The sequence below is a fragment of the Atractosteus spatula genome, assembly GCF_055471065.1.
Source record: "Atractosteus spatula isolate fAtrSpa1 chromosome 5 unlocalized genomic scaffold, fAtrSpa1.hap1 SUPER_5_unloc_1, whole genome shotgun sequence".
Classification (NCBI taxonomy): domain Eukaryota; kingdom Metazoa; phylum Chordata; class Actinopteri; order Semionotiformes; family Lepisosteidae; genus Atractosteus; species Atractosteus spatula.
In genome coordinates, this window is record NW_028296651.1 from 796,329 (window position 1) to 823,671 (window position 27,343).

General features: G+C 58.0%; 2 protein-coding genes across 2 annotated transcripts; one reads left to right on the forward strand and one right to left on the reverse strand.

The window, feature by feature from the left end:
• The first annotated feature begins 605 nt into the window (after positions 1 to 605).
• LOC148810295 (uncharacterized) lies at positions 606 to 5,515 on the forward strand. The gene is made up of 3 exons (XM_088909103.1): positions 606 to 1,907; positions 3,197 to 3,405; positions 4,372 to 5,515. Exons 2-3 carry the CDS (start codon positions 3,202 to 3,204, stop codon positions 4,528 to 4,530), a joined length of 363 nt encoding a protein of 120 aa, XP_088765229.1. The 5' UTR covers positions 606 to 1,907; positions 3,197 to 3,201; the 3' UTR covers positions 4,531 to 5,515.
• Positions 5,516 to 5,995: 480 nt separating this feature from the next.
• On the reverse strand, positions 5,996 to 27,205 carry prr14 (proline rich 14). Its single transcript, XM_088909107.1, has 10 exons — positions 26,886 to 27,205; positions 22,451 to 22,611; positions 20,808 to 20,943; positions 18,593 to 18,654; positions 18,350 to 18,510; positions 14,883 to 16,611; positions 13,909 to 14,044; positions 11,206 to 11,318; positions 8,031 to 8,099; positions 5,996 to 6,703 (listed from the first exon to the last, which is right to left on the reverse strand). Exons 2-10 carry the CDS (start codon positions 22,546 to 22,548, stop codon positions 6,412 to 6,414), a joined length of 2,796 nt encoding a protein of 931 aa, XP_088765233.1. The 5' UTR covers positions 22,549 to 22,611; positions 26,886 to 27,205; the 3' UTR covers positions 5,996 to 6,411.
• Between the last annotated feature and the right edge of the window lie 138 nt (positions 27,206 to 27,343).

The following is a 27,343-nucleotide window of genomic DNA, read 5'->3' on the forward strand; positions in this document are numbered from 1 at the left end:
CTGGGGCTCCTGTCACCCCCTCCTCCTGCTCCTGCTCCTGTCACCCCCTCCTCCTGCTCCTGTCACTCCCTCCTCCTGCTCCTGGGGCTCCTGTCACTCCTCCTCCTGCTCCTGGGGCTCCTGTCACCCCCTCCTCCTGCTCCTGTCACCCCCTCCTCCTGCTCCTGGGGCTCCTGTCACCCCCTCCTCCTGCTCCTGTCACCCCCTCCTCCCTGTTTTCTTCACTATTGTTCTCACATTGAGACTGATACCTCCCACACTGACACACAGTGCACACAATACACACATACACACATTGACACACGCAATACACACACAGTACACACACACACTGACACACATACAGTTTTCTTCAGTATTGTTCTCACATTGAGAGTGATACCTTCCACACTGACACACACACAATACAGAAACTGACACACAATACACACACAATACACACACACACATACTCATTAACACACACAATACACTTAGTGTGTGTCAGTGTGTATTGCGTGTGTGTCAGTGTGTACTGTGTGTGTCAATGAGTGTCAGTTTCTGTGTCAGTGTGGGAGGTATCGCTCTGAATGTGAGAACAATACTGAAGAAATATCTTGCTCTCAGGCCTGTCTGTCCTGAGGAACAGCTCTGTCTGGACGCACAGGACTGTCTCCAGAGAGACCGCTTTCGATATCGCCTCACTCCAGCGGGCCCCAGCGCAGTCAGTCAGAGGTGTGTGTGTGTGTGTGTGTGTGTGTGTGAGTGTGTGTGTGCGGGTGTGTGCGGGTGTGTGTGTGTGCGTGTGTGCGTGGGAGTGTGTGAGTGTGTGTGTGCCTGTGTGTGTGTGTGTACCTGTGCGTGTGTGTGTGTGTGTGTGTGTGTGTGTGTGTGTGTGTGTGTGCGCCTGTGTTTGTGTGTGTGCATGTGTGTGCGTGTGTGTGCGTGTGTGTGCCTGTGTGTGTGTGCGGGTGTGTGCGTGTGTGTGTGTGCCTGTGTGTGTGTGTGCCTGTGTGCGTGTGTGTGCCTGTGTGTGTGTGCGGGTGTGTGCGTGTGTGTGCCTGTGTGTGTGTGTGTGTGTGTGTGTGTGTGTGTGTGTGTGTGTGTGCGCGTGTGTGTGTGTGTGCCTGTGTGTGTGTGTGTGTGTGTGTGTGCGCGTGTGTGTGCGTGTGTGTGCCTGTGTGTGTGCGCTCACCTGGCAGGAATGCAGTCTGGCGCTGCTCAGAGAGGGGCGTGGAAACATGAGTCCTCATGTTATCGCTCTGGAATTTCCTCTCGGCACAGTTGGTGCAGGAGAGCCCAGGGAGAAGCAGCCCCATCCTGGGAACTCGCTCTCGTCCCCGGAACAAAGCCAGGAGCCGGCCCTGCTCCTGGAGTCCCAGCCGGATTGCTCGTCTGGTTGATCCAGAAATTCCAGGGGCGTCTTGAAGACTGGAAACACACCTGACTGCAAGACTGGAAACACACCTGACTGAGAGACTGTCAGTCCAGCTGCCCACCGGCTTTGCTGCCAGCTGCTGGGGGTCCCTTGCTGACCATACGCCCAGGCCAGGAGACCAGCTGTCCTGCGGTCACTCGCTGACCACACACCCAGGCCAGGAGACCAGCTGTCCTGCAGTCACTCGCTGACCACACTCACAGGCCAGGAGACCAGCTGTCCTGCGGTCACTCGCTGACCACACGCCCAGGCCAGGTGACCAGCTGTCCTGCGGTCACTCGCTGACCACACACCCGGGCCAGGAGATCAGCTGTCCTGCGGTTACTCGCTGACCACACACCCGGGCCAGGAGATCAGCTGTCCCTTGAGATACTGAGAGTCCCTGTCGGACGCAGGCTGAGGGAGAGGAGAGACTACAGCAGCAGGGAGGAGAGAGGGAGAGCAGAGCCCTTCAGCTCGGACTAGCTGTGTGACAGCTGTGATTCAGGAGGTAGGCAAGAATGTGTGAATATTTCTGCTTCGACTGGCGGAGAATTTCTTGTGTATGATCTGTCTAAGTGCTGTCATAGCATGTGTACCTGTGTGCTTGATCTGGACAAGTGCGACTATGTTGTGTCTGTGAGTATGCTGTGTTGTGTCTGTGGCAGTGGGTTGTGTCTGTGTGAGGGTGTTGTGTTGTGTCTGTGACAGTGGGTTGTTTCTGGTTGAGGGTGTTGTTTCTGTGAGTATGTTGTGTTGTGTCTGTGTGAGGGTGTTGTGTCTGTGAGACAGCGCATTTCTCTTACTGTTGATACAAGACTGGTTTGTACTGTACTGGGACTGTAGCTCCTACTGTATTGTAACAGACTGTTCTACTGTACTGGGACTGTAGCTCCTATTGTAACAGGACTATTCTACTGTACTGGGACTGTAGCTCCTATTGTAACAGGACTGGTCTACTGTACTGGGACTGTAGCCCCTATTGTAACAGGACTATTCTACTGTACTGGGACTGTAGCTCCTATTGTAACAGGACTGTTCTACTGTACTGGGACTGTAGCTCCTGCTGTAACAGGACTGTCCTACTGTACTGGGATTGTAGCTCCTATTGTAACAGGACTGGTCGACTGTACTGGGACTGTAGCTCCTATTGTAACAGGACTATTCTACTGTACTGGGACTGTAGCTCCTATTGTCACAGACTGTTCTACTGTACTGGGACTGTAGCTCCTGCTGTAACAGGACTGTCCTACTGTACTGGGACTGTAGCTCCTATTGTAACAGACTGGTCTACTGTACTGGGACTGTAGCTCCTATTGTAACGGGACTGGTCTACTGTACTGGGACTGCAGCCCCTATTGTAACAGACTGTTCTACTGTACTGGGACTGTAGCTCCTGCTGTAACAGGACTGTCCTACTGTACTGGGACTGTAGCTCCTATTGTAACAGACTGGTCTACTGTACTGGGACTGTAGCTCCTATTGTAACGGGACTGGTCTACTGTACTGGGACTGCAGCCCCTATTGTAACAGACTGTCCTACTGTACTGGGACTGTATCTCCTATTGTAACAGACTGTTCTACTGTACTGAGACTGTAGCTCCTGCTGTAACAGGACTGGTCTAATGTACTGGGACTGTAGCTCCTATTGTAACAGACTGGTGTACTGTACTGGGACTGTAGCTTCTATTGTAACAGACTGGTGTACTGTACTGGGACTGTAGCTCCTATTGTAACAGGAAGTAGATCCGGTCCTGTCATTACGAGCTCAGAGCTCACGGTGGCTGTCTGTGTCCACAGGCACCATGGCACCAGCTGTGCCCAACGGAAAGGCTGCTGATGAGGAGATGGTTCCACTGGACGCGGTTCCAGGCGCGACTGGGGAACCCCATGTGTCGTCCAGGGGCGTGTCCTCCCACGCTGTGAAGGACTACCGGGCTCTGGCCATCGCCAGCATCATCTGCGGGCTCTCCTGCCTGGGCGTGCTGGCGCTCATCAGCTCTGTCAAGGTGAGTCCCTGCTCCTGTCCCCAATGGGCTCTGTCCAGGAGAGGCCAGTGAGGTTACCCATCAGCCTCTGCCCCTGTCTCTGTCCCTGATGGGCTCTGTCCAGGAGAGGCCAGTGAGGTTACCCATCAGCCCCTGCTCCTGTCCCCGATGGGCTCTGTCCAGGAGAGGCCAGTGAGGTTACCCATCAGCCCCTGCTCCTGTCCCCGATGGGCTCTGTCCAGGAGAGGCCAGTGAGGTTACCCATCAGCCCCTGCTCCTGTCCCCGATGGGCTCTGTCCAGGAGAGGCCAGTGAGGTTACCCATCAGCCCCTGCTCCTGTCCCCGATGGGCTCTGTCCAGGAGAGGCCAGTGAGGTTACCCATCAGCCCCTGCTCCTGTCCCTGATGGGCTCTGTCCAGGAGAGGACAGTGAGGTTACCCATCAGCCCCTGCTCCTGTCCCCGATGGGCTCTGTCCAGGAGAGGCCAGTGAGGTTACCCATCAGCCCCTGCTCCTGCTCCTGTCCCTGATGGGCTCTGTCCAGGAGAGGCCAGTGAGGTTACCCATCAGCCCCTGCTCCTGTCCCTGTCCCTGATGGGCTCTGTCCAGGAGAGGCCAGTGAGGTTACCCATCAGCCCCTGCTCCTGCTCCTGTCCCCGATGGGCTCTGTCCAGGAGAGGCCAGTGAGGTTACCCATCAGCCCCTGCTCCTGTCCCTGATGGGCTCTGTCCAGGAGAGGACAGTGAGGTTACCCATCAGCCCCTGCTCCTGTCCCCGATGGTCTCTGTCCAGGAGAGGCCAGTGAGGTTACCCATCAGCCCCTGCTCCTGCTCCTGTCCCTGATGGGCTCTGTCCAGGAGAGGCCAGTGAGGTTACCCATCAGCCCCTGCTCCTGTCCCTGTCCCTGATGGGCTCTGTCCAGGAGAGGCCAGTGAGGTTACCCACGACCTTGACCCCTGACCCCGCCCTGTGTCCCTGTCCGCTCCAGGTGCGCGAGAGGAGGGAGAGGGATCCTGAGAGCGCGCAGGTCCACTCCCGGCGCGCGCGGAACTACAGCGCCGCCGCCCTGGCCGCGCTGGTGGGCCTGATCGCCCTGGTGCTGGTGCTCATGGCTCTGGTGTCGTACCTGCTGACTCTCGTCAACTGAGGGCCGAGCGGTGGGGGAGCGAGGGGACAGAGCCGGACAGCTCCTCGGAGCTTGGAAACACTGCGCCTGGAGGAGACGGGGAGGTGCCTGAGGCCCACGCCGAGCTGACCAGCTCCAACAGAATTCTACTGCAGCGTTTGGGATCTGCCCAAGGATCCTCTCCTGCTCCTGCGGCTGGAACGCCTGAAGCCCGACACGCTGGGAGAAGGCACCCCGGCTCTCCTTAAGGACAGAGCGAGACACCGCAGACCTCAGGCCCTCAGGCCCCTCAGCCCGTCAGGCGTGGACACCAGGACGCTGGAGGAGGGCAGACTTGTGGGATAGCAGGGCCTGACCTTGGTCTGTCTGTCCTCTGGCCCCCTCGTGAGCCCCTGGATGGACCTGCTGTACACGAGTATCAGTGATCGGTGACATGATCCCCTGTGCTCGGCCTTGGCAGTGGAGCCCTCAGCCTGTGTCTCTGCCCCAGGAGGGGGGGCGGGGCGCCCAGGAGGGGAGAGACGTCTCTGCGCCAGGAGGGGGGAGACGTCTCTGTCCCAGGAGAGGGGCAGGCTGCCGACAGAAGGACATGGTCTCAGACTGCAGGACGGCCCGGCGTGTACTTTTAGTATTTCTAAACTACCCCTCTGCCAAATTACACACAACCCCCCTCTGTGACTCAGCTCCCGTTCGAGTGACATCAGACTCCCTGAAGCTGAACAGAGACACAGCTCCTGGGCTCGAAGGGTCTCACAGCCTGGGGGTCCCCTCCCGTCTCTCCGGGCCGACTCGGACCTCGTCCTGCCCCCTCAGGAACGAGGCGGTTTCTCTCCGTGTCGAAGCTCCACACCCCCGGACGTCTCCGAGCTCCTCTGCTCCGCGGCCCAGGACTCGATCACGTCCGGAAAAGGGACGCAGGCCGCAGCCGATCCGTAAATAACGCCGGCTCGTTTACCTTCCCGATGTACAGTGTCCTTGGGTTTATAATAAAAGGGGTTCTTCTTCTTCTTCTTGTTGCTGCTGCTGCGGACGTTGCTGGTGTTTGGGGGAGGGAGGGGTCGTGTCGGGGCCGTGGGAGACGTCCCCCCGACAGGGACAGGGACAGGCCAGCCTCGCTCCCCAGTCCCCACTCCCACACAGTGATGCTGGGAACCAGGAAAGACCCAGGAGGGAGAGGAGCCACTGGCCCTGGGGGCACCCCAACACCCCGAACCGACACACACCAGCCCCGTACCCCAACACACACCAGCCCCGTACCCCAACACCCCGAACCGACACACACCAGCCCCGTACCCCAACACCCCGAACCGACACACACCAGTCCGTACCCCAACACCCTGTACCGACACACACCAGCCCCGTACCCCAACACCCTGTACCGACACACACCAGCCCCGTACCCCAACACCCTGTACCGACACACACCAGCCGAGGGGTGTCTCTGTGCCTCAGTGTTGGGACAGACAGAAGCACTGACACAGGTCTCACACGCTGTGTGACCAAGTCTTTATTCAAACATCAGGTAAAAAAGTGAAAAAAAATCACAGCAAGAGCACAGAGTCTTGGACGGAGGTGTCCCTCGGGCGCAGAGTCCTGGACGGAGGTGTCCCTCGGGCGCAGAGTCCTGGAGGGACGTGTCCCTCGGGCGCAGAGTCCTGGAGGGACGTGTCTCTCGGGTGCAGGAGCACAGAGTCCTGAAGGGACATGTCCCTCGAGCACAGGAGCACAGAGTCCTGAAGGGACATGTCCCTCGAGCGCAGGAGCACAGAGTCCTGAAGGGACGTGTCCCTCGAGTGCAGAGTCACTCCCCCAAGGCGCCCCAGCTGTTGGTCTGCTTGCAGGGAGAGTTTCTGCAGCGCTGAGGACTCCTGAAGGGTGGCTGTCCACTTCCTGGGTCAGGGGTCAGGGGTCAGAGGGCGCCCCTGACTCCTCCAGGGCGATCCAGGCCTCCAGCTGGTCCAGCTTAGCGGACAGCAGCGAGTCCAGCTCCGGCAGCGAGGGCGAGAGCGGGCTCCTTCCTGCGCGACGCGTCCGGGCCGCCCCCGCCCGCCTGCAGCTTCCCAGCAGCCTCCTGGGCTTCCGCGCCACGCCCGCCTCCGGGAAGTCCAGCGCGCGCCTGATCCGCCGCGGGCCGATCAGGGAGAGCGCCCCGTCCCGCCCACTGACCGGCACCTCGAAGATGGTCTCCAGCCGGCTGAGGAGAGCAGAGGGGAGTCAGGAGACAGGAGAGAGAGGGAGGGGAGACGGGAGACGGGAGAGAGCGAGGGAGACATGCTCCATCTGTCTACAGTACATGTCAATGTTTTATAATATGTCTCTGTTGTAAATGTCTGTAATATGTCTGTAGATTTTATTTTACTTTTATTTTTTGTTTTGTTCCATGTGAATTTTATTATTTTTATCTGCTTTGGCAACACTGATTGTACCCATCGGTCATGCTAATAAAGCACCTGGAACTGAACTGAGACAGAGAGGGAGACAGGAGAGAGGGGAGAGAGAGAGACAGGAGAGAGGGGAGAGAGAGACAGGAGGCAGGAGAGAGAGGGAGACAGGGAGACAGCAGACAGGGAGGCAGGAGAGAGAGGGAGGCAGTGAGACAGCAGAGAGGGAGACAGGAGAGAAGGAGACAGGAGAGAGGAGAGAGAGAGAGACAGGAGAGACAGGAGAGAAGGAGAGAAGGAGAGAAGGAGAGAAGGAGAGAGGAGAGAGGAGAGAGGAGAGAGAGACAGGAGACAGGAGACAGGAGAGAGGGAGACAGGAGAGAGGAGAGAGAGAGAGACAGGAGGCAGGAGAGAGAGGGAGACAGGGAGACAGCAGAGACAGGGAGACAGGAGAGAGAGGGAGACAGTGAGACAGCAGAAACAGGGTCAGACTCGCCCCTCAGGAGGCAGGAGAGGGAGACAGGAGAGACAGGGTCAGACTCACCCCTCAGGAGGCAGGAGAGAGAGGGAGACAGGAGAGACAGGGTCAGACTCACCCCTCAGGAGGCAGGAGAGAGAGGGAGACAGGAGAGACAGGGAGACAGGAGAGAGACAGGAGGCAGGAGAGAGAGGGAGACAGTGAGACAGCAGAGACAGGGTCAGACTCACCCCTCAGGAGGCAGGAGAGGGAGACAGGAGAGACAGGGTCAGACTCACCCCTCAGGAGGCAGGAGAGAGAGGGAGACAGGAGAGACAGGGTCAGACTCACCCCTCAGGAGGCAGGAGAGAGAGGGAGACAGGAGAGAGAGGGAGACAGGAGAGAGAGACAGGAGGCAGGAGGGAGAGGGAGACAGTGAGACAGCAGAGACAGGGTCAGACTCACCCCTCAGGAGGCAGGAGAGAGAGGGAGACAGGAGAGACAGGGAGACAGGAGAGAGACAGGAGGCAGGAGAGAGAGGGAGACAGGAGAGACAGGGAGACAGGGTCAGACTCACCCCTCAGGAGGCAGGAGAGAGAGGGAGACAGGAGAGACAGGGAGACAGGAGAGAGAGACAGGAGGCAGGAGAGACAGTGAGACAGCAGAGACAGGGTCAGACTCACCCCTCAGGAGGCTGGCGGAAGTTCTTGTTGGTGTAAATCTCTTCCAGACTAAACTGCTTCTTCTTCAGCCTGAAGGCACAGTAAACAGACTGTAAACACCCCCCACACACACAACAGCAACTACACACAGCACCAACTACACACACCCCCACATACACAACACCAACTATACACACAGCACACACAGCACCAACTACACACACCAATTATACCCCCCAAAACACACACAACACCAACTACACAACCCCCCCACACACACAGCACCAACTACACACAACACCAATTATACCCCCCCCACACACACACCAACTACACAACCTCCCCCACACAAAACACCAAATACACACACAACACCAACTACACCCCCCACACAAACACAACACCAACTACACACACAACACTAACTAAACCCCCCACAAACACAACACCAACTACACACACCACCAAATACACACCAATTACACCTCACCACACACACCCCACACAAACACAACACCAACTACACACACAATACCAACTACACACCCCCCCACACACAAACACAACACCAACTACACCCCCCCCACACACACAACACCAACTACACACACAACACCAACTAAACCCACACATACACACCCCCTACACAAACACAACACCAACTACACCCCCCACACACAAACACAACACCAACTACACACACAATACCAACTAAACCCCCCCCACACACACACCAACTACACCCCCCACACACACAAACACAACACCAACTAGACCCCCCCACACCCACAACACCAACTACACACCCACCCACCCACACACCCACTACACACCTACCCACACACACCCACAACACCAACTACACACACAAAACCAACTACACCCCCCGCAGCAACTACCAAAAACACACTACACACACACAGTGCCAACTGGCTACACACACTATACAAACTCCTCTCATACACACTGGGACACAATCCTCTCTCTCAAACACACACAAGAACACACTCCCCTCGCTCACACACACAGGGACACATGCTCCTCTCGTAAACACACACACACGGGGACACACGCTCCTCTCGCACACACACACACGGGGACACACGCTCCTCTCGCACACAGACACGGGGGGGACACTCCTCACACACACACACACGGGGACACACGCTCCTCTCGCGCACACACACGGGGACGCGCTCCTCTCGCGCACACACACGGGGACGCGCTCCTCTCGCGCACACACACGGGGACGCGCGCTCCTCTCGCACACACACGGGGGGGACACTCCTCTCGCACACACACACGGGGGGACACTCCTCTCGCACACACACACGGGGGGACACTCCTCTCGCACACACACACACGGGGGGACACTCCTCTCGCACACACACACGGGGACACACTCCTCTTGCACACACACACGGGGACACACTCCTCTCGCACACACACACGGGGACACACTCCTCTCGCACACACACGGGGGGGACACGCCTCTCGCACACACACGGGGGGACACGCCTCTCGCACACACACGGGGGCACGCTCCTCTCGCGCACACACGGGGACACACGCCTCTCGCGCACACACGGGGACACACGCCTCTCGCGCACACACACGGGGGGGACACTCCTCTCGCACACACACGGGGACACACGCCTCTCGCGCACACACACACGGGGACACACGCCTCTCGCGCACACACATGGGGGGACACTCCTCTCGCACACACACGGGGACACACACCTCTCGCACACACACACGGGGACACACACCTCTCGCACACACACACGGGGAGGACACTCCTCTCGCACACACACACGGGAGGACTCGCCTCTCGCACACACACACGGGGGGGACACTCCTCTCGCGCACACACACGGGGACACGCTCCTCTCGCGCACACACAGGGACACACGCCTCTCGCGCACACACACGGGGGGGACACTCCTCTCGCGCACACACACGGGGGCACGCTCCTCTCGCGCACACACGGGGACACACGCCTCTCGCGCACACACGGGGACACACGCCTCTCGCGCACACACACGGGGGGGACACTCCTCTCGCACACACACGGGGACACACGCCTCTCGCGCACACACACACGGGGACACACGCCTCTCGCGCACACACATGGGGGGACACTCCTCTCGCACACACACGGGGGGACACTCCTCTCGCACACACACACGGGGACACACTCCTCTTGCACACACACACGGGGACACACTCCTCTCGCACACACACACGGGGACACACGCCTCTCGCACACACACGGGGGGACACGCCTCTCGCACACACACACGGGAGGACTCGCCTCTCGCACACACACACGGGGGGGACACTCCTCTCGCGCACACACACGGGGACACGCTCCTCTCGCGCACACACAGGGACACACGCCTCTCGCGCACACACACGGGGGGGACACTCCTCTCGCACACACACATGGGGGGACACTCCTCTCGCACACACACATGGGGGGACACTCCTCTCGCACACACACACGGGGGGGACACTCCTCTCGCACGCACACATGGGGACACACTCCTCTCGCACACACACGGGGGGGACACGCCTCTCGCACACACACGGGGGGACACGCCTCTCGCACACACACGGGGGGACACGCCTCTCGCACACACACACGGGAGGACTCGCCTCTCGCACACACACACGGGGGGGACACTCCTCTCGCGCACACACACGGGGACACGCTCCTCTCGCGCACACACGGGGGGGACACTCCTCTCGCACACACACACGGGGGGGACACTCCTCTCGCACGCACACACGGGGGGGACACTCCTCTTACACGCACACACGGGGGGGACACTCCTCTCGCACACACACGGGGGGGACACTCCTCTCGCACACACACACGAGGGGAACACTCCTCTCGCACACACACGGGGAGGACACTCCTCTCGCACACACACGGGGAGGACACTCCTCTCGCACACACACACGGGGAGGACACTCCTCTCGCACACACACACGGGGGGGACACTCCTCTCGCACACACACGGGGGGGACACTCCTCTCGCACACACACACGGGGAGGACACTCCTCTCGCACACACACGGGGGGGACACTCCTCTCGCACACACACACGGGGGGGACACTCCTCTCGCACACACACACGGGGAGGACACTCCTCTCGCACACACACGGGGGGGACACACAGACACACACCTGACAGGTCTGGGCAGGCCCATTGGCGTGAGGTTGGCAGGAGGTTTGGGCAGGGTTCTGCGGATGCGGAAACGTGACACCATCCCCCTCGTGCCTGGCTGGAGACAGTCACCCTGCACCCAGAGAGCATCCTGAACACACTGAACACACTGAACACACTGCGCTGTTCACGACACTGCAGGGGAGTATGTCACAGTGCACTGTACTGAACACACTGCGCTGTTCATGACACTGCAGGGGAGTATGTCACAGTGCACTGTACTGAACACACTGCGCTGTTCATGACACTGCAGGGGACACTGCCCTGTACTGAGTTATACTGTACTGTAACAGGGGACACTGCCCTACACTGAGTTATACTGTACTGTAACAGGTGACACTGCTCTGTACTGAGTTATACTGTACTGTAACAGGTGGCACTCCCCTACACTGAGTTATACTGTACTGTAACAGGGGACACTGCTCTGTACTGAGTTATACTGTACTGTAACAGGTGACACTGCCCTACACTGAGTTATACTGTACTGTAACAGGTGGCACTCCCCTACACTGAGTTATACTGTACTGTAACAGGTGACACTGCCCTGTACTGAGTTATACTGTACTGTAACACGTGGCACTCCCCTACACTGAGTTATACTGTACTGTAACAGGGGACACTGCCCTACACTGAGTTATACTGTACTGTAACAGGTGGCACTCCCCTACACTGAGTTATACTGTACTGTAACAGGTGACACTGCTCTGTACTGAGTTATACTGTACTGTAACAGGTGACACTGCCCTGTACTGAGTTATACTGTACTGTAACACGTGGCACTCCCCTACACTGAGTTATACTGTACTGTAACAGGTGACACTGCCCTGTACTGAGTTATACTGTACTGTAACAGGTGACACTGCCCTGTACTGAGTTATACTGTACTGTAACACGTGGCACTCCCCTACACTGAGTTATACTGTACTGTAACAGGTGACACTGCCCTGTACTGAGTTATACTGTACTGTAACAGGTGGCACTCCCCTACACTGAGTTATACTGTACTGTAACAGGTGACACTGCCCTACACTGAGTTATACTGTACTGTAACAGGTGACACTGCTCTGTACTGAGTTATACTGTACTGTAACAGGTGACACTGCCCTACACTGAGTTATACTGTACTGTAACAGGTGACACTGCCCTACACTGAGTTATACTGTACTGTAACAGGTGACACTGCCCTGTACTGAGTTATACTGTACTGTAACAGGTGACACTGCCCTGTACTGAGTTATACTGTACTGTAACAGGTGACACTGCCCTGTACTGAGTTATACTGTACTGTAACAGGTGACACTGCCCTACACTGAGTTATACTGTACTGTAACAGGTGACACTCCCCTACACTGAGTTATACTGTACTGTAACAGGTGACACTGCTCTGTACTGAGTTATACTGTACTGTAACACGTGGCACTCCCCTACACTGAGTTATACTGTACTGTAACAGGGGACACTGCCCTGTACTGAGTTATACTGTACTGTAACAGGTGACACTCCCCTACACTGAGTTATACTGTACTGTAACAGGGGACACTGCTCTGTACTGAGTTATACTGTACTGTAACAGGTGACACTGCTCTGTACTGAGTTATACTGTACTGTAACAGGTGACACTGCCCTGTACTGAGTTATACTGTACTGTAACACGTGGCACTCCCCTACACTGAGTTATACTGTACTGTAACAGGTGACACTGCTCTGTACTGAGTTATACTGTACTGTAACACGTGGCACTCCCCTACACTGAGTTATACTGTACTGTAACAGGTGACACTGCTCTGTACTGAGTTATACTGTACTGTAACACGTGGCACTCCCCTACACTGAGTTATACTGTACTGTAACACGTGGCACTCCCCTACACTGAGTTATACTGTACTGTAACAGGTGACACTGCTCTGTACTGAGTTATACTGTACTGTAACAGGTGACACTGCCCTACACTGAGTTATACTGTACTGTTACAGGTGACACTGCCCTGTACTGAGTTATACTGTACTGTAACAGGTGGCACTCCCCTACACTGAGTTATACTGTACTGTAACAGGTGACACTGCTCTGTACTGAGTTATACTGTACTGTAACAGGTGACACTGCCCTGTACTGAGTTATACTGTACTGTAACACGTGGCACTCCCCTACACTGAGTTATACTGTACTGTAACAGGTGACACTGCTCTGTACTGAGTTATACTGTACTGTAACACGTGGCACTCCCCTACACTGAGTTATACTGTACTGTAACAGGTGACACTGCTCTGTACTGAGTTATACTGTACTGTAACAGGTGACACTGCCCTACACTGAGTTATACTGTACTGTAACAGGTGACACTGCTCTGTACTGAGTTATACTGTACTGTAACAGGTGACACTGCCCTGTACTGAATTATACTGTACTGTAACAGGTGGCACTCCCCTACACTGAGTTATACTGTACTGTAACAGGGGACACTGCCCTGTACTGAGTTATACTGTACTGTAACAGGTGACACTGCCCTACACTGAGTTATACTGTACTGTAACAGGTGACACTGCCCTACACTGAGTTATACTCTATTTTAATATGTGATACATATTTCTATTTTAATAGGAGATACTGCCCAACATGAATAGTTTATAGTGCTCTCTCCTGTGTAAAATGGGATTGTAGTTTACCTTGATCACAGAGTCAGACAGTAGCCTCTCGTCTCTGGTCTCTGTGACTTCGAGCTCTAGAGAGAAATCCCCTCCGTCTTCTTGTAGGGTCACGACCCCTGACCTCTCACCCCCAGCCTGCTCCGCAGGTCCCTGCCTGGACACGAGGCACACAGACAGGAGGTGCTGAGACACAAGCGCTCTCAGAGGGGAGACAGGAATCAAGCAGCAGTCTGTGCAGATGAGTCAAGCTATACACCGACACACACACACCGTCACACGCACACACACGCCGGGACACACCGCTACACATCGACACACGCACATGCACACCGACGCACCGACGCACACGCCGCTACACACTGTCACACACACACTCACACGCACACGCACACCGGGACACACCGCTACACACACACTCACACGCACACTCACACCGGGACACACCGCTACACACTGTCACACACACACTCACACGCACACGCACACCGGGACACACCGCTACACACACACTCACACGCACACTCACACCGGGATACACCGCTACACACTGTCACACACACACTCACACGCACACCGGGACACACCGCTACACACACACTCACACGCACACTCACACCGGGACACACCGCTACACACTGTCACACACACACACGCCGGGACACACCACTACACGCTGTCACACACACATACACACCGGGACACACCGCTACACACCGACACACTCACGCCGGGACACACCTTCACACGCACACGCACACGCCGGGTCACACCGCTACACACCCACGCACAAGCACACACACACGCCGGGACACACTGCTACACATACACGCACACACACAAACACACACACACACGCCGGGACACACCGCTACACGTCGACACACGCACGCGCACACACGCCGGGACACGCCGGGACACGCCGGGACACGCCGCTACAGTGGGGAAGGGAGAGACACACACACACAGTGGGGCAGGGTTAGGGTTAGGGTTACCTGTAGCAGGAGGGGGTCTCAGGGGAGCAGCTGGGTCCAGCCGGGACACAGGCAGAGGATCCTGGGACCAGGAAGCCCGGGGCAGGGGAGGAGCAGGAAGTGAGGTCACCCCTGGCCCCGCCCCGCTCCTGGTCGCCATGGCGTCGAGACAGGAAGGCCAGTGGGCTGGACAGGAAGCAGGTGGCCTGGGCGGACAGACTGGAGGAGGAGGGGGAGGAGGGGGAGCAGCAGGAGGAAGGGCAGGCCTGGCGCGTAGGGGCGCAGCAGGGCCGGGGGTGCACTTCCTTGCGCAGACACAGGGGGGCGATCTCCCTCGCCACCTCCAGGCTGCACACAGTGTGGCGCCGCGGCCGCCTGGCAGGGGAGGGGCGGGGCAGGGGGGCGGGGCAGGAGGGGGCCGGGGGGCCGGGGGGCGCGCGGATCTCGGGGCAGGAGAAGCTGCGCAGCAGCCGGGGGGCGTGGGGGGGGCGCCCCGGGGGGTCCGCCGGGGGCGCCGGTGGGGTCCCCGCTGCCCTACCCCTCCTCCTCCGCCTGCCCGGGGGCCTCCCCCTGCGGCCCGCAGAGAAGGGGGACGCCGTCCCACCATCCCCGGGTGGCAGCTGGACGCGGGGCCCCAGCTCCACCACCGCCCTCCGCAGCAGGGGGGCTGTCTCAGGGGCCACACGGGGGGGGGCGGGCGCCCCATCCCCCGGGAGCCGCAGGGTGCCGTGGCCCCGGCCCGGGGCCCCCCGCCCCCTTTTCGGAGCCGGGCTGCCGGAGCCGGAGGGGCCCGGGGCCGAGCGGACCCCCCTGTCGGGCGGGCGGCGGACAGCAGGCGGCCCGCGGCCGGACCCCAGCCGGGGGCTGGACCGCGCCCCCGGGAGTCCGCCCCCCGCCCCCCAGGAGGCGGGCAGTGGCTGCCGGGAGATCCTGACCACAGCCGCCTTCAAGGCCAGCGAGCCCCACAGTGCCCCCCCCGGGGAGAGGGAGGCTGTCCTGCGCCCGGCGCCCGCCGTCGGGACCTCCCTCGTCGTCTGCTCCGACACCCCCCAGCTGGCCCTGCGGCCTGATGCCCGTGTGGGTGTCCGCCCCTCGACCCCGCCCTCCGAGCGCTGGCCCTGCCCCTTGACCCCGCCCTCCTTGTGTTGGCCCCGCCCCTCGACCCCGCCCCCTGAGGGCCGGTCCCGCCCCTCGACCCCGCCCTCCTTGTGTTGGCCCTGCCCCTCGACCCCGCCCTCCTCGCTCGCCCGCCAGGCGTGGCCATCCGGCCCCGGGACGCTCTCCTGGGGGGCCGGGGGGGTCCCGGGCGGAGCAGACCGCCCCGCTCCCCCGCCCTCCTCTCCGGTGCCCCCCGCAGGCGACGTGTCCGCGCCCTCCTGCGCACTGAGCCCCTCCCGCCGCGCAGCGGGGGGCGTCTCGGGGGGGGTCCTGAAGACCTGCTCCCCCACGGACTCGGGGGTGGCGGGCGTGCCCAGGGGGCGGCAGAGGGCGGGGGCGGGGGGCGGCGACAGCGTGGGGCTCGTCCGCTCTCCGGCACCCGGCGCGGGGAGCCCGTCCAGCTGCAGCCGGATCCGCGCGCGGGGGCCGGGGGTCCCCTGGGGGCCCCCCAGAAGCGCCTCGCTGTGCTTCAGCAGCCGCACGGGAGACATGACGATCTCGGTGAAACTGGCCACCTTGGACCTGAGGGACTGGAAGAAGCTCCGCAGGGCGGCCGGGGGCGGGCTGTCAGGGTCACGGCCGCCAATCAGAGCTGCGGGGAAGAGGAAAGGGGGAGGGGTTTAACTAGGAGGGCGGGACGGCAGGGGCAGGAGGGTTAAAGGTCACCACTGCCACAGCAGTGTCGCAGGCCTGCGGCAGACCAACGCGAACTGATGAGCAGAACTGTTCAACTAAATCTCTGGCTTAGCTCTGTACCTGACCTGGGAAGTTCAGGGCTCGAGAAAGACAATCAGATCAGACTGATCCAGTACAAAACACACCTGGAGTACAGACTACCTGTATACACACACACACACACACACACACACACACACACCTGGAGTACAGACTCACTGTATAGAGACAGACACACACCTGGAGTACAGACTCACTGTATAGACACACACACACACCTGGAGTACAGACACACTGCAGAGACACACAAACACACACACCTGGAGTACAGACTCACTGTATAGACACACAAACACACACACCTGGAGTACAGATTCACTGTAGAGACACACAAACACACCTGGAGTACAGACTCACTGTATAGACACACACACACACCTGGAGTACAGACACACTGCAGAGACACACACACACACCTGGAGTACAGACACACTGCAGAGACACACAAACACACACACCTGGAGTACAGACACACTGCAGAGACACACAAACACACACACCTGGAGTACAGACTCACTGTAGAGACACACACACCTGGAGTGCAGACTCACTGTAAAGACACACAAACACACACACCTGGAGTACAGACTCACTGTATAGACACACAAACACACACACCTGGAGTACAGACTCACTGTATAGACACACACACACACCTGGAGTACAGACACACTGCAGAGACACACAAACACACACACCTGGAGTACAGACACACTGCAGAGACACACAAACACACACCTGGAGTACAGACTCACTGTAGAGACACACACACCTGGAGTGCAGACTCACTGTAAAGACACACAAACACACACACCTGGAGTACAGACTCACTGTAGAGACACACAAACACACACACCTGGAGTACAGACTCACTGTAGAGACACACAAACACACACACCTGGAGTACAGACTCACTGTATAGACACACAAACACACACACCTGGAGTACAGACACACAAACACACACACCTGGAGTACAGACTCACTGTAGAGGCACACACACACACCTGGAGTACAGACTCACTGTATAGACACACACACACACACCTGGAGTACAGACTCACTGTATAGACACACACACACACCTGGAGTACAGACTCACTGTAGAGACACACACACACACCTGGAGTACAGACACACAAACACACACACCTGGAGTACAGACTCACTGTATAGACACACACACACCTGGAGTACAGACTCACTGTATAGACACACACACACACCTGGAGTACAGACTCACTGTATAGACACACACACCTGGAGTACAGACTCACTGTATAGACACACACACACACCTGGAGTACAGACTCACTGTATAGACACACACACCTGGAGTACAGACTCACTGTATAGACACACACACCTGGAGTATAGACACACACACTCAATTGGAGTACAGACTCACTGTATAGACACACACACACACCTGGAGCAAAGACTCACTGTATAGACACACACACACACCTGGAGTACAGACTCACTGTATAGACACACACACCTGGAGTACAGACTCACTGTATAGACACACACACACCTGGAGTACAGACTCACTGTAGAGACACAACCCACTGTACTAGTATTTGTTATCTTACCTGGACACAGATCGGATTGGCCATCGGACTGGAGCTCCAGTTTTAATTCTGATTGGCTATTCTCCAGGTCTGGGTGCTCAAGCCCCTCCCCCCGTCTCAGAACGCTATCTGATTGGTGGGAGCGGGCTGTGCGTTTGTGCCTGCCCCTGGCTCCTCTGTGCCTGTGAATGAGATCATCACACACACGGTCAAGGGTCTCTTTCGCCTCCCTCGGGACCCTGTGAAACAGAGACAGCGACCCACCTGAGACCAGCAGCCACGGTGTCCGTCACACCACGCCTGGACACGCCGGCCGGCCTCTTCTCCTGAAAGTAAGACAGAGTCCTGATACACACCCCCACACAGTCCAGCAGAACCACACCCCCATCCCCCTCACTGTCCGAATTCACCCACCCCACTGGAGACACTCCAGCACATCAACACTGCACTGAGAGAGAGAGGGGTTAATACAGACACACTGACTGGACACTCCAGTACATTAACACTGCACTGAGAGAGAGAGGGGTTAATACACACACACTGACTGGACACTCCAGTACATGAACACTGCACTGAGAGAGAGGGATTAATACAGACACACTGACTGGACACTCCAGTACATTAACACTGCACTGAGAGAGAGAGAGGGGTTAATACAGACACACTGACTGACACTCCAGCACATCAACACTGCACTGAGAGAGAGAGGGGTTAATACAGACACACTGACTGGACACTCCAGTACATTAACACTGCACTGAGAGAGAGAGGGGTTAATACAGACACACTGACTGGACACTCCAGTACATTAACACTGCACTGAGAGAGAGAGAGAGGGGTTAATACACACACACTGACTGGACACTCCAGTACATTAACACTGCACTGAGAGAGAGAGAGGGGTTAATACAGACACACTGACTGACACTCCAGTACATTAACACTGCACTGAGAGAGAGAGAGGGGTTAATACACACACTGACTGGACACTCCAGTACATCAACACTGCACTGAGAGAGAGAGGGGTTAATACAGACACACTGACTGGACACTCCAGTACATGAACACTGCACTGAGAGAGAGAGGGGTTAATACAGACACACTGACTGGACACTCCAGTACATGAACACTGCACTGAGAGAGAGAGAGGGGTTAATACAGACACACTGACTGACACTCCAGTACATTAACACTGCACTGAGAGAGAGAGAGGGGTTAATACACACACTGACTGGACACTCCAGTACATCAACACTGCACTGAGAGAGAGAGGGGTTAATACAGACACACTGACTGGACACTCCAGTACATGAACACTGCACTGAGAGAGAGGGGGGTTAATACAGACACACTGACTGGACACTCCAGTACATTAACACTGCACTGAGAGAGAGAGGGGTTAATACACACACACTGACTGGACACTCCAGTACATGAACACTGCACTGAGAGAAAGAGGGGTTAATACAGACACACTGACTGGACACTCCAGTACATTAACACTGCACTGAGAGAGAGAGGGGTTAATACACACACACTGACTGGACACTCCAGTACATTAACACTGCACTGAGAGAGAGAGAGGTTAATACACACACACTGACTGGACACTCCAGTACATGAACACTGCACTGAGAGAGAGAGGGGTTAATACAGACACACTGACTGGACACTCCAGTACATTAACACTGCACTGAGAGAGAGAGGGGTTAATACAGACACACTGACTGGACACTCCAGTACATTAACACTGCACTGAGAGAGAGGGGGGTTAATACACACACACTGATTGGACACTCCAGTACATTAACACTGCACTGAGAGAGAGAGAGAGAGGGGTTAATACACACACTGACTGGACACTCCAGTACATTAACACTGCACTGAGAGAGAGAGGGGTTAATACAGACACACTGACTGGACACTCCAGTACATTAACACTGCACTGAGAGAGAGAGGGGTTAATACACACACACTGACTGGACACTCCAGTACATTAACACTGCACTGAGAGAGAGAGGGGTTAATACAGACACACTGACTGGACACTCCAGTACATTAACACTGCACTGAGAGAGAGAGGGGTTAATACACACACACTGACTGGACACTCCAGTACATTTACACTGCACTGAGAGAGAGAGGGGTTAATACAGACACACTGACTGGACACTCCAGTACATTAACACTGCACTGAGAGAGAGAGAGGGGGGTTAATACAGACACACTGACTGGACACTCCAGTACATTAACACTGCACTGAGAGAGAGAGGGGTTCATACAGACACACTGACTGGACACTCCAGTACATTAACACTGCACTGAGAGATAGAGGGGTTAATACACACACTGACTGGACACTCCAGTACATGAACACTGCACTGAGAGAGAGAGGGGTTAATACAGACACACTGACTGGACACTCCAGGACATTAACACTGCACTGAGAGAGAGGGGGAGGATGAATACAGACACTCACAGGATGGTGTGTAGGTGAAGACCTCTCTTTCTTGCTCTCCAGTCTGAGTCTCTTCTGTCCTCTTCCTCTCTTCTGCTCCTCTGTGCACCACTGCCCACTTTTAACCCCATCTTCATCATCTTCATCTTCACAGCGCCTGCAGAGGAGACAGGAGGAGTGAGCTGGAGGAGTGAGCTGGAGGAGACAGGAGGGGTGAGCTGGAGGGGTGAGCTGGAGGGGTGAGCTGGAGGAGACAGGAGGGGTGAGCTGGAGGGGTGAGCTGGAGGAGACAGGAGTGAGCTGGAGGAGACAGGAGGGGTGAGCTGGAGGAGTGAGCTGGAGGAGTGAGCTGGAGGGGTGAGCTGGAGGGGTAAGCTGGAGGAGTGAGCTGGAGGAGTGTGCTGGAGGGGTGAGCTGGAGGGGTGAGCTGGAGGAGTGAGCTGGAGGAGACAGGAGGGGTGAGCTGGAGGAGACAGGAGGGGTGAGCTGGAGGAGTGAGCTGGAGGAGTGAGCTGGAGGAGTGAGCTGGAGGAGTGAGCTGGAGGAGACAGGAGGGGTGAGCTGGAGGGGTGAGCTGGAGGAGTGAGCTGGAGGAGTGAGCTGGAGGGGTGAGCTGGAGGGGTGAGCTGGAGGAGACAGGAGGGGTGAGCTGGAGGAGACAGGAGGGGTGAGCTGGAGGGGTGAGCTGGAGGGGTGAGCTGGAGGGGTGAGCTGGAGGAGTGAGCTGGAGGGGTGAGCTGGAGGGGTGAGCTGGAGGAGTGAGCTGGAGGGGTGAGCTGGAGGAGTGAGCTGGAGGGGTGAGCTGGAGGAGTGAGCTGGAGGAGTGAGCTGGAGGAGTGAGCTGGAGGAGACAGGAGGAGTGAGCTGGAGGGGTGAGCTGGAGGAGTGAGCTGGAGGAGTGAGCTGGAGGAGACAGGAGGGGTGAGCTGGAGGAGTGAGCTGGAGGAGTGAGCTGGAGGAGTGAGCTGGAGGAGACAGGAGGGGTGAGCTGGAGGGGTGAGCTGGAGGAGACAGGAGGGGTGAGCTGGAGGGGTGAGCTGGAGGAGACAGGAGGAGTGAGCTGGAGGGGTGAGCTGGAGGGGTGAGCTGGAGGGGTGAGCTGGAGGAGACAGGAGGAGTGAGCTGGAGGAGTGAGCTGGAGGAGTGAGCTGGAGGAGACAGGAGGGGTGAGCTGGAGGAGTGAGCTGGAGGGGTGAGCTGGAGGGGTGAGCTGGAGGAGACAGGAGGAGTGAGCTGGAGGGGTGAGCTGGAGGAGACAGGAGGAGTGAGCTGGAGGAGTGAGCTGGAGGAGTGAGCTGGAGGAGACAGGAGGGGTGAGCTGGAGGAGTGAGCTGGAGGGGTGAGCTGGAGGGGTGAGCTGGAGGAGTGAGCTGGAGGGGTGAGCTGGAGGAGACAGGAGGGGTGAGCTGGAGGAGTGAGCTGGAGGGGTGAGCTGGAGGGGTGAGCTGGAGGAGTGAGCTGGAGGAGTGAGCTGGAGGAGTGAGCTGGAGGAGACAGGAGGGGTGAGCTGGAGGAGTGAGCTGGAGGAGACAGGAGGAGTGAGCTGGAGGAGACAGGAGGAGTGAGCTGGAGGGGTGAGCTGGAGGAGTGAGCTGGAGGAGTGAGCTGGAGGAGTGAGCTGGAGGAGACAGGAGGAGTGAGCTGGAGGAGACAGAGAAGTGTACCTGGGTGACAGTGATTTTGAGGGGTGCAGGCAGCGCTGGGCTCCTGGGCGAGGGGGTGTATAGTGTGGGGGAAAGGACGCCCCAGATGTTCCTTCCATAGAACAGACAGTGGGGCTAAAGGAGATTGTCTGGACCCCCAGTGTCTCCTCCACAGCTCCGCTCTGCAACGACACAACACTTCACACTGAGAAACAGACTGGACTGGAGGGGTACAGTGTGACCCAGACTGGACTGGAGGGGTACAGTGTGCCCCAGACTGGACCAGTGATCTCTGGACTGGAGGGGTACAGTGTGACCCAGAGCAGTCTGGAGGGGTACAGTGTGACCCAGACTGGACCAGTGATCTCTGGACTGGAGGGGTACAGTGTGATCCAGACTGGACTGGAGGGGTACAGTGTGACCCAGACTGGACCAGTGATCTCTGGACTGGAGGGGTACACTGTGACCCAGACTGTACTGGAGGGGTACAGTGTGCCCCAGACTGGACCAGTGATCTCTGGACTGGAGGGGTACAGTGTGACCCAGAGCAGTCTGGAGGGGTACAGTGTGACCCAGACTGGACCAGTGATCTCTGGACTGGAGGGGTACAGTGTGATCCAGACTGGACTGGAGGGGTACAGTGTGACCCAGACTGGACCAGTGATCTCTGGACTGGAGGGGTACAGTGTGACCCAGACCGGACTGGAGGGGTACAGTGTGACCCAGACTGGACCAGTGATCTCTGGACTGGAGGGGTACAGTGTGACCCAGACTGAACCAGTGATCTCTGGACTGGAGGGGTACAGTGTGACCGACCGGACTGGAGGGGTACAGTGTGACCCAGACTGGACCAGTGATCTCTGGACTGGAGGGGTACAGTGTGTCCCAGACTGGACTGGAGGGGTACAGTGTGACCCAGACCGGACTGGAGGGGTACAGTGTGACCCAGACTGGACCAGTGATCTCTGGACTGGAGGGGTACAGTGTGACCCAGACCGGACCAGTGATCTCTGGACTGGAGGGGTACAGTGTGACCCAGACTGGACCAGTGATCTCTGGACTGGAGGGGTACAGTGTGACCCAGACCGGACTGGAGGGGTACAGTGTGCCCCAGACTGGACCAATGATCTCTGGACTGGAGGGGTACAGTGTGACCCAGACTGGACCAGTGATCTCTGGACTGGAGGGGTACAGTGTGCCCCAGACTGGACTGGAGGGGTACAGTGTGCCCCAGACTGGACCAGTGATCTCTGGACTGGAGGGGTACAGTGTGACCCAGAGCAGTCTGGAGGGGTACAGTGTGACCCAGACTGGACCAGTGATCTCTGGACTGGAGGGGTACAGTGTGACCCAGACTGGACTGGAGGGGTACAGTGTGACCCAGACTGGACCAGTGATCTCTGGACTGGAGGGGTACAGTGTGACCCAGACCGGACTGGAGGGGTACAGTGTGACCCAGACTGAACCAGTGATCTCTGGACTGGAGGGGTACAGTGTGACCGACCAGACTGGAGGGGTACAGTGTGACCCAGACTGGACCAGTGATCTCTGGACTGGAGGGGTACAGTGTGTCCCAGACTGGACTGGAGGGGTACAGTGTGACCCAGACCGGACTGGAGGGGTACAGTGTGACCCAGACTGGACCAGTGATCTCTGGACTGGAGGGGTACAGTGTGACCCAGACCGGACTGGAGGGGTACAGTGTGCCCCAGACTGGACCAATGATCTCTGGACTGGAGGGGTACAGTGTGCCCCAGACTGGACCAGTGATCTCTGGACTGGAGGGGTACAGTGTGACCCAGACTGGACTGGAGGGGTACAGTGTGCCCCAGACTGGACCAGTGATCTCTGGACTGGAGGGGTACAGTGTGCCCCAGACTGGACTAGAGGGTACAGTGTGACCCAGACTGGACCAGTGATCTCTGGACTGGACGGGTACAGTGTGACACAGACGGGACTGGAGGGGTACAGTGTGACCCAGACTGGACCAGTGATCTCTGGACTGGAAGGGTACAGTGTGCCCCAGACTGGACTGGAGGGGTACAGTGTGACCCCGACTGGACTAGAGGGGTACACTGTGACCCAGACCAGACTGGAGGGGTACACTGTGACCCAGACTGGACCAGTGATCTCTGGACTGGAGGGGTACAGTGTGCCCCAGACCGGACTGGAGGGGTACAGTGTGACCCAGACTGGACCAGTGATCTCTGGACTGGAGGGGTACAGTGTGACCCAGACTGGACTGGAGGGGTACAGTGTGACCCAGACCGGACCAGTGATCTCTGGACTGGAGGGGTACAGTGTGACCCAGACCGGACCAGTGATCTCTGGACTGGAGGGGTACAGTGTGACCCAGACTGGACCAGTGATCTCTGGACTGGAGGGGTACAGTGTGACCCGGACCGGACTGGAGGGGTACAGTGTGACCCAGACTGGACCAGTGATCTCTGGACTGGAGGGCTACAGTGTGACCCAGACCGGACCAGTGATCTCTGGACTGGAGGGGTACAGTGTGACCCAGACTGGACCAGTGATCTCTGGACTGGAGGGGTACAGTGTGACCCAGACCGGACCAGTGATCTCTGGACTGGAGGGGTACAGTGTGACCCCGACTGGACTGGAGGGGTACACTGTGACCCAGACCAGACTGGAGGGGTACAGTGTGACCCAGACTGGACCAGTGATCTCTGGACTGGAGGGGTACAGTGTGACCCAGACCGGACTGGAGGGGTACAGTGTGCCCCAGACTGGACCAGTGATCTCTGGACTGGAGGGGTACAGTGTGACCCAGACTGGACCAGTGATCTCTGGACTGGAGGGGTACAGTGTGCCCCAGACTGGACTAGAGGGGTACAGTGTGACCCAGACTGGACCAGTGATCTCTGGACTGGAGGGGTACAGTGTGACCCCGACTGGACTGGAGGGGTACACTGTGACCCAGACCAGACTGGAGGGGTACACTGTGACCCAGACTGGACTGGAGGGGTACAGTGTGACCCAGACTGGACCAGTGATCTCTGGACTGGAGGGGTACAGTGTGACCCAGACCGGACCAGTGATCTCTGGACTGGAGGGGTACAGTGTGACCCAGACTGGACTAGTGATCTCTGGACTGGAGGGGTACAGTGTGACCCAGACCGGACCAGTGATCTCTGGACTGGAGGGGTACAGTGTGACCCAGACTGGACCAGTGATCTCTGGACTGGAGGGGTACAGTGTGCCCCAGACCGGACTGGAGGGGTACAGTGTGACCCAGACTGGACCAGTGATCTCTGGACTGGAGGGGTACAGTGTGACCCGGACCGGACTGGAGGGGTACAGTGTGACCCAGACTGGACCAGTGATCTCTGGACTGGAGGGGTACAGTGTGACCCAGACTGGACTGGAGGGGTACAGTGTGACCCAGACTGGACCACTGATCTCTGGACTGGAGGGGTACAGTGTGACCCAGACCGGACCAGTGATCTCTGGACTGGAGGGGTACAGTGTGACCCAGACTGGACCAGTGATCTCTGGACTGGAGGGGTACAGTGTGACCCAGACCGGACCAGTGATCTCTGGACTGGAGGGGTACAGTGTGACCCCGACTGGACTGGAGGGGTACACTGTGACCCAGACCAGACTGGAGGGGTACAGTGTGACCCAGACTGGACCAGTGATCTCTGGACTGGAGAGGTACAGTGTGCCCCAGACTGGACCAGTGATCTCTGGACTGGAGGGGTACAGTGTGACCCAGACCGGACTGGAGGGGTACAGTGTGCCCCAGACTGGACCAGTGATCTCTGGACTGGAGGGGTACAGTGTGCCCCAGACTGGACTAGAGGGGTACAGTGTGACCCAGACTGGACCAGTGATCTCTGGACTGGACGGGTACAGTGTGACACAGACTGGACTGGAGGGGTACAGTGTGCCCCAGACTGGACCAGTGATCTCTGGACTGGAGGGGTACAGTGTGCCCCAGACTGGACTGGAGGGGTACAGTGTGACCCCGACTGGACTAGAGGGGTACACTGTGACCCAGACCAGACTGGAGGGGTACACTGTGACCCAGACTGGACCAGTGATCTCTGGACTGGAGGGGTACAGTGTGCCCCAGACCGGACTGGAGGGGTACAGTGTGACCCAGACTGGACTGGAGGGGTACAGTGTGACACAGACCGGACTGGAGGGGTACAGTGTGACCCGGACCGGACTGGAGGGGTACAGTGTGACACAGACCGGACTGGAGGGGTACAGTGTGACCCGGACCGGACTGGAGGGGTACACTGTGACCCCTAACACATGTGCCCAGCTCACTGACTGGCTCGTCTATAACCTCACACTCACAGGCCCATCAGCAGCAGCGCTTCAGAGGCTCGGTCCGCTCAGAAACAGGCGCGCTGTGACGAGACGGGAGCTGTGTGCACTTCTAATCAATCGATCGATCGATCGATCCCAAACCAATAAACCGACATACCTCGCTCTCGCGCGGGCTCCGGGTGACGTCGGAGAGCCGCTTCCAGCCCGAACTCCGCTTCCCGACGCGACCCGGCAGGACGGGTCCGTGAGACACCGGGTCGGGTCCGGTCCGGTCGGGGTCCGAACCCTAGATGCGCGAGCGCCTCTCCGCGGCTTTTCGGGCTGCGCCCATCCTCTGCAGGGACACAACACTCGCTTCCTCTCCCAGACTGTTTCAAAGCGTGATTCCCCCCGCGAGTAAAAACACGAACCTGCGCGCCGCGACGCTGTTCCCCTGTTTGTCCACCAACCCGTAAACAGACCAGCGCAGCCGCCGCCGCCACTACGCCGCCTCTCACGCACAACCTAACCCAGCCTCCGGCCCCGCTGCTGGCCAATCACCTCTCGCTCTCGTCCGCCAGCGCCCGCCCCTCTGCTCTGGCGGGGAGCCCAGCCAATGAGAAGCAGTAGGGCAGC

What these genes read in the sequence shown, in the direction of transcription:
- LOC148810295 (XM_088909103.1), top strand. Translation starts at nt 3,202, where the DNA reads ATGGCACCAGCTGTGCCCAACGGAAAGGCTGCTGATGAGGAGATGGTT. An exon ending in CGCTCATCAGCTCTGTCAAG is followed by an intron (nt 3,406 to 4,371) that starts GTGAGTCCCTGC and finishes TGTCCGCTCCAG; the next exon opens with GTGCGCGAGAGGAGGGAGAG.
- prr14 (XM_088909107.1), bottom strand. Translation starts at nt 22,548, where the DNA reads ATGGAAGGAACATCTGGGGCGTCCTTTCCCCCACACTATACACCCCCT. An exon ending in ACCGTGGCTGCTGGTCTCAG is followed by an intron (nt 18,511 to 18,592) that starts GTGGGTCGCTGT and finishes TCTCATTCACAG; the next exon opens with GCACAGAGGAGCCAGGGGCA. An exon ending in TTCCGCCAGCCTCCTGAGGG is followed by an intron (nt 6,704 to 8,030) that starts GTGAGTCTGACC and finishes TGCTCTCCTCAG; the next exon opens with CCGGCTGGAGACCATCTTCG.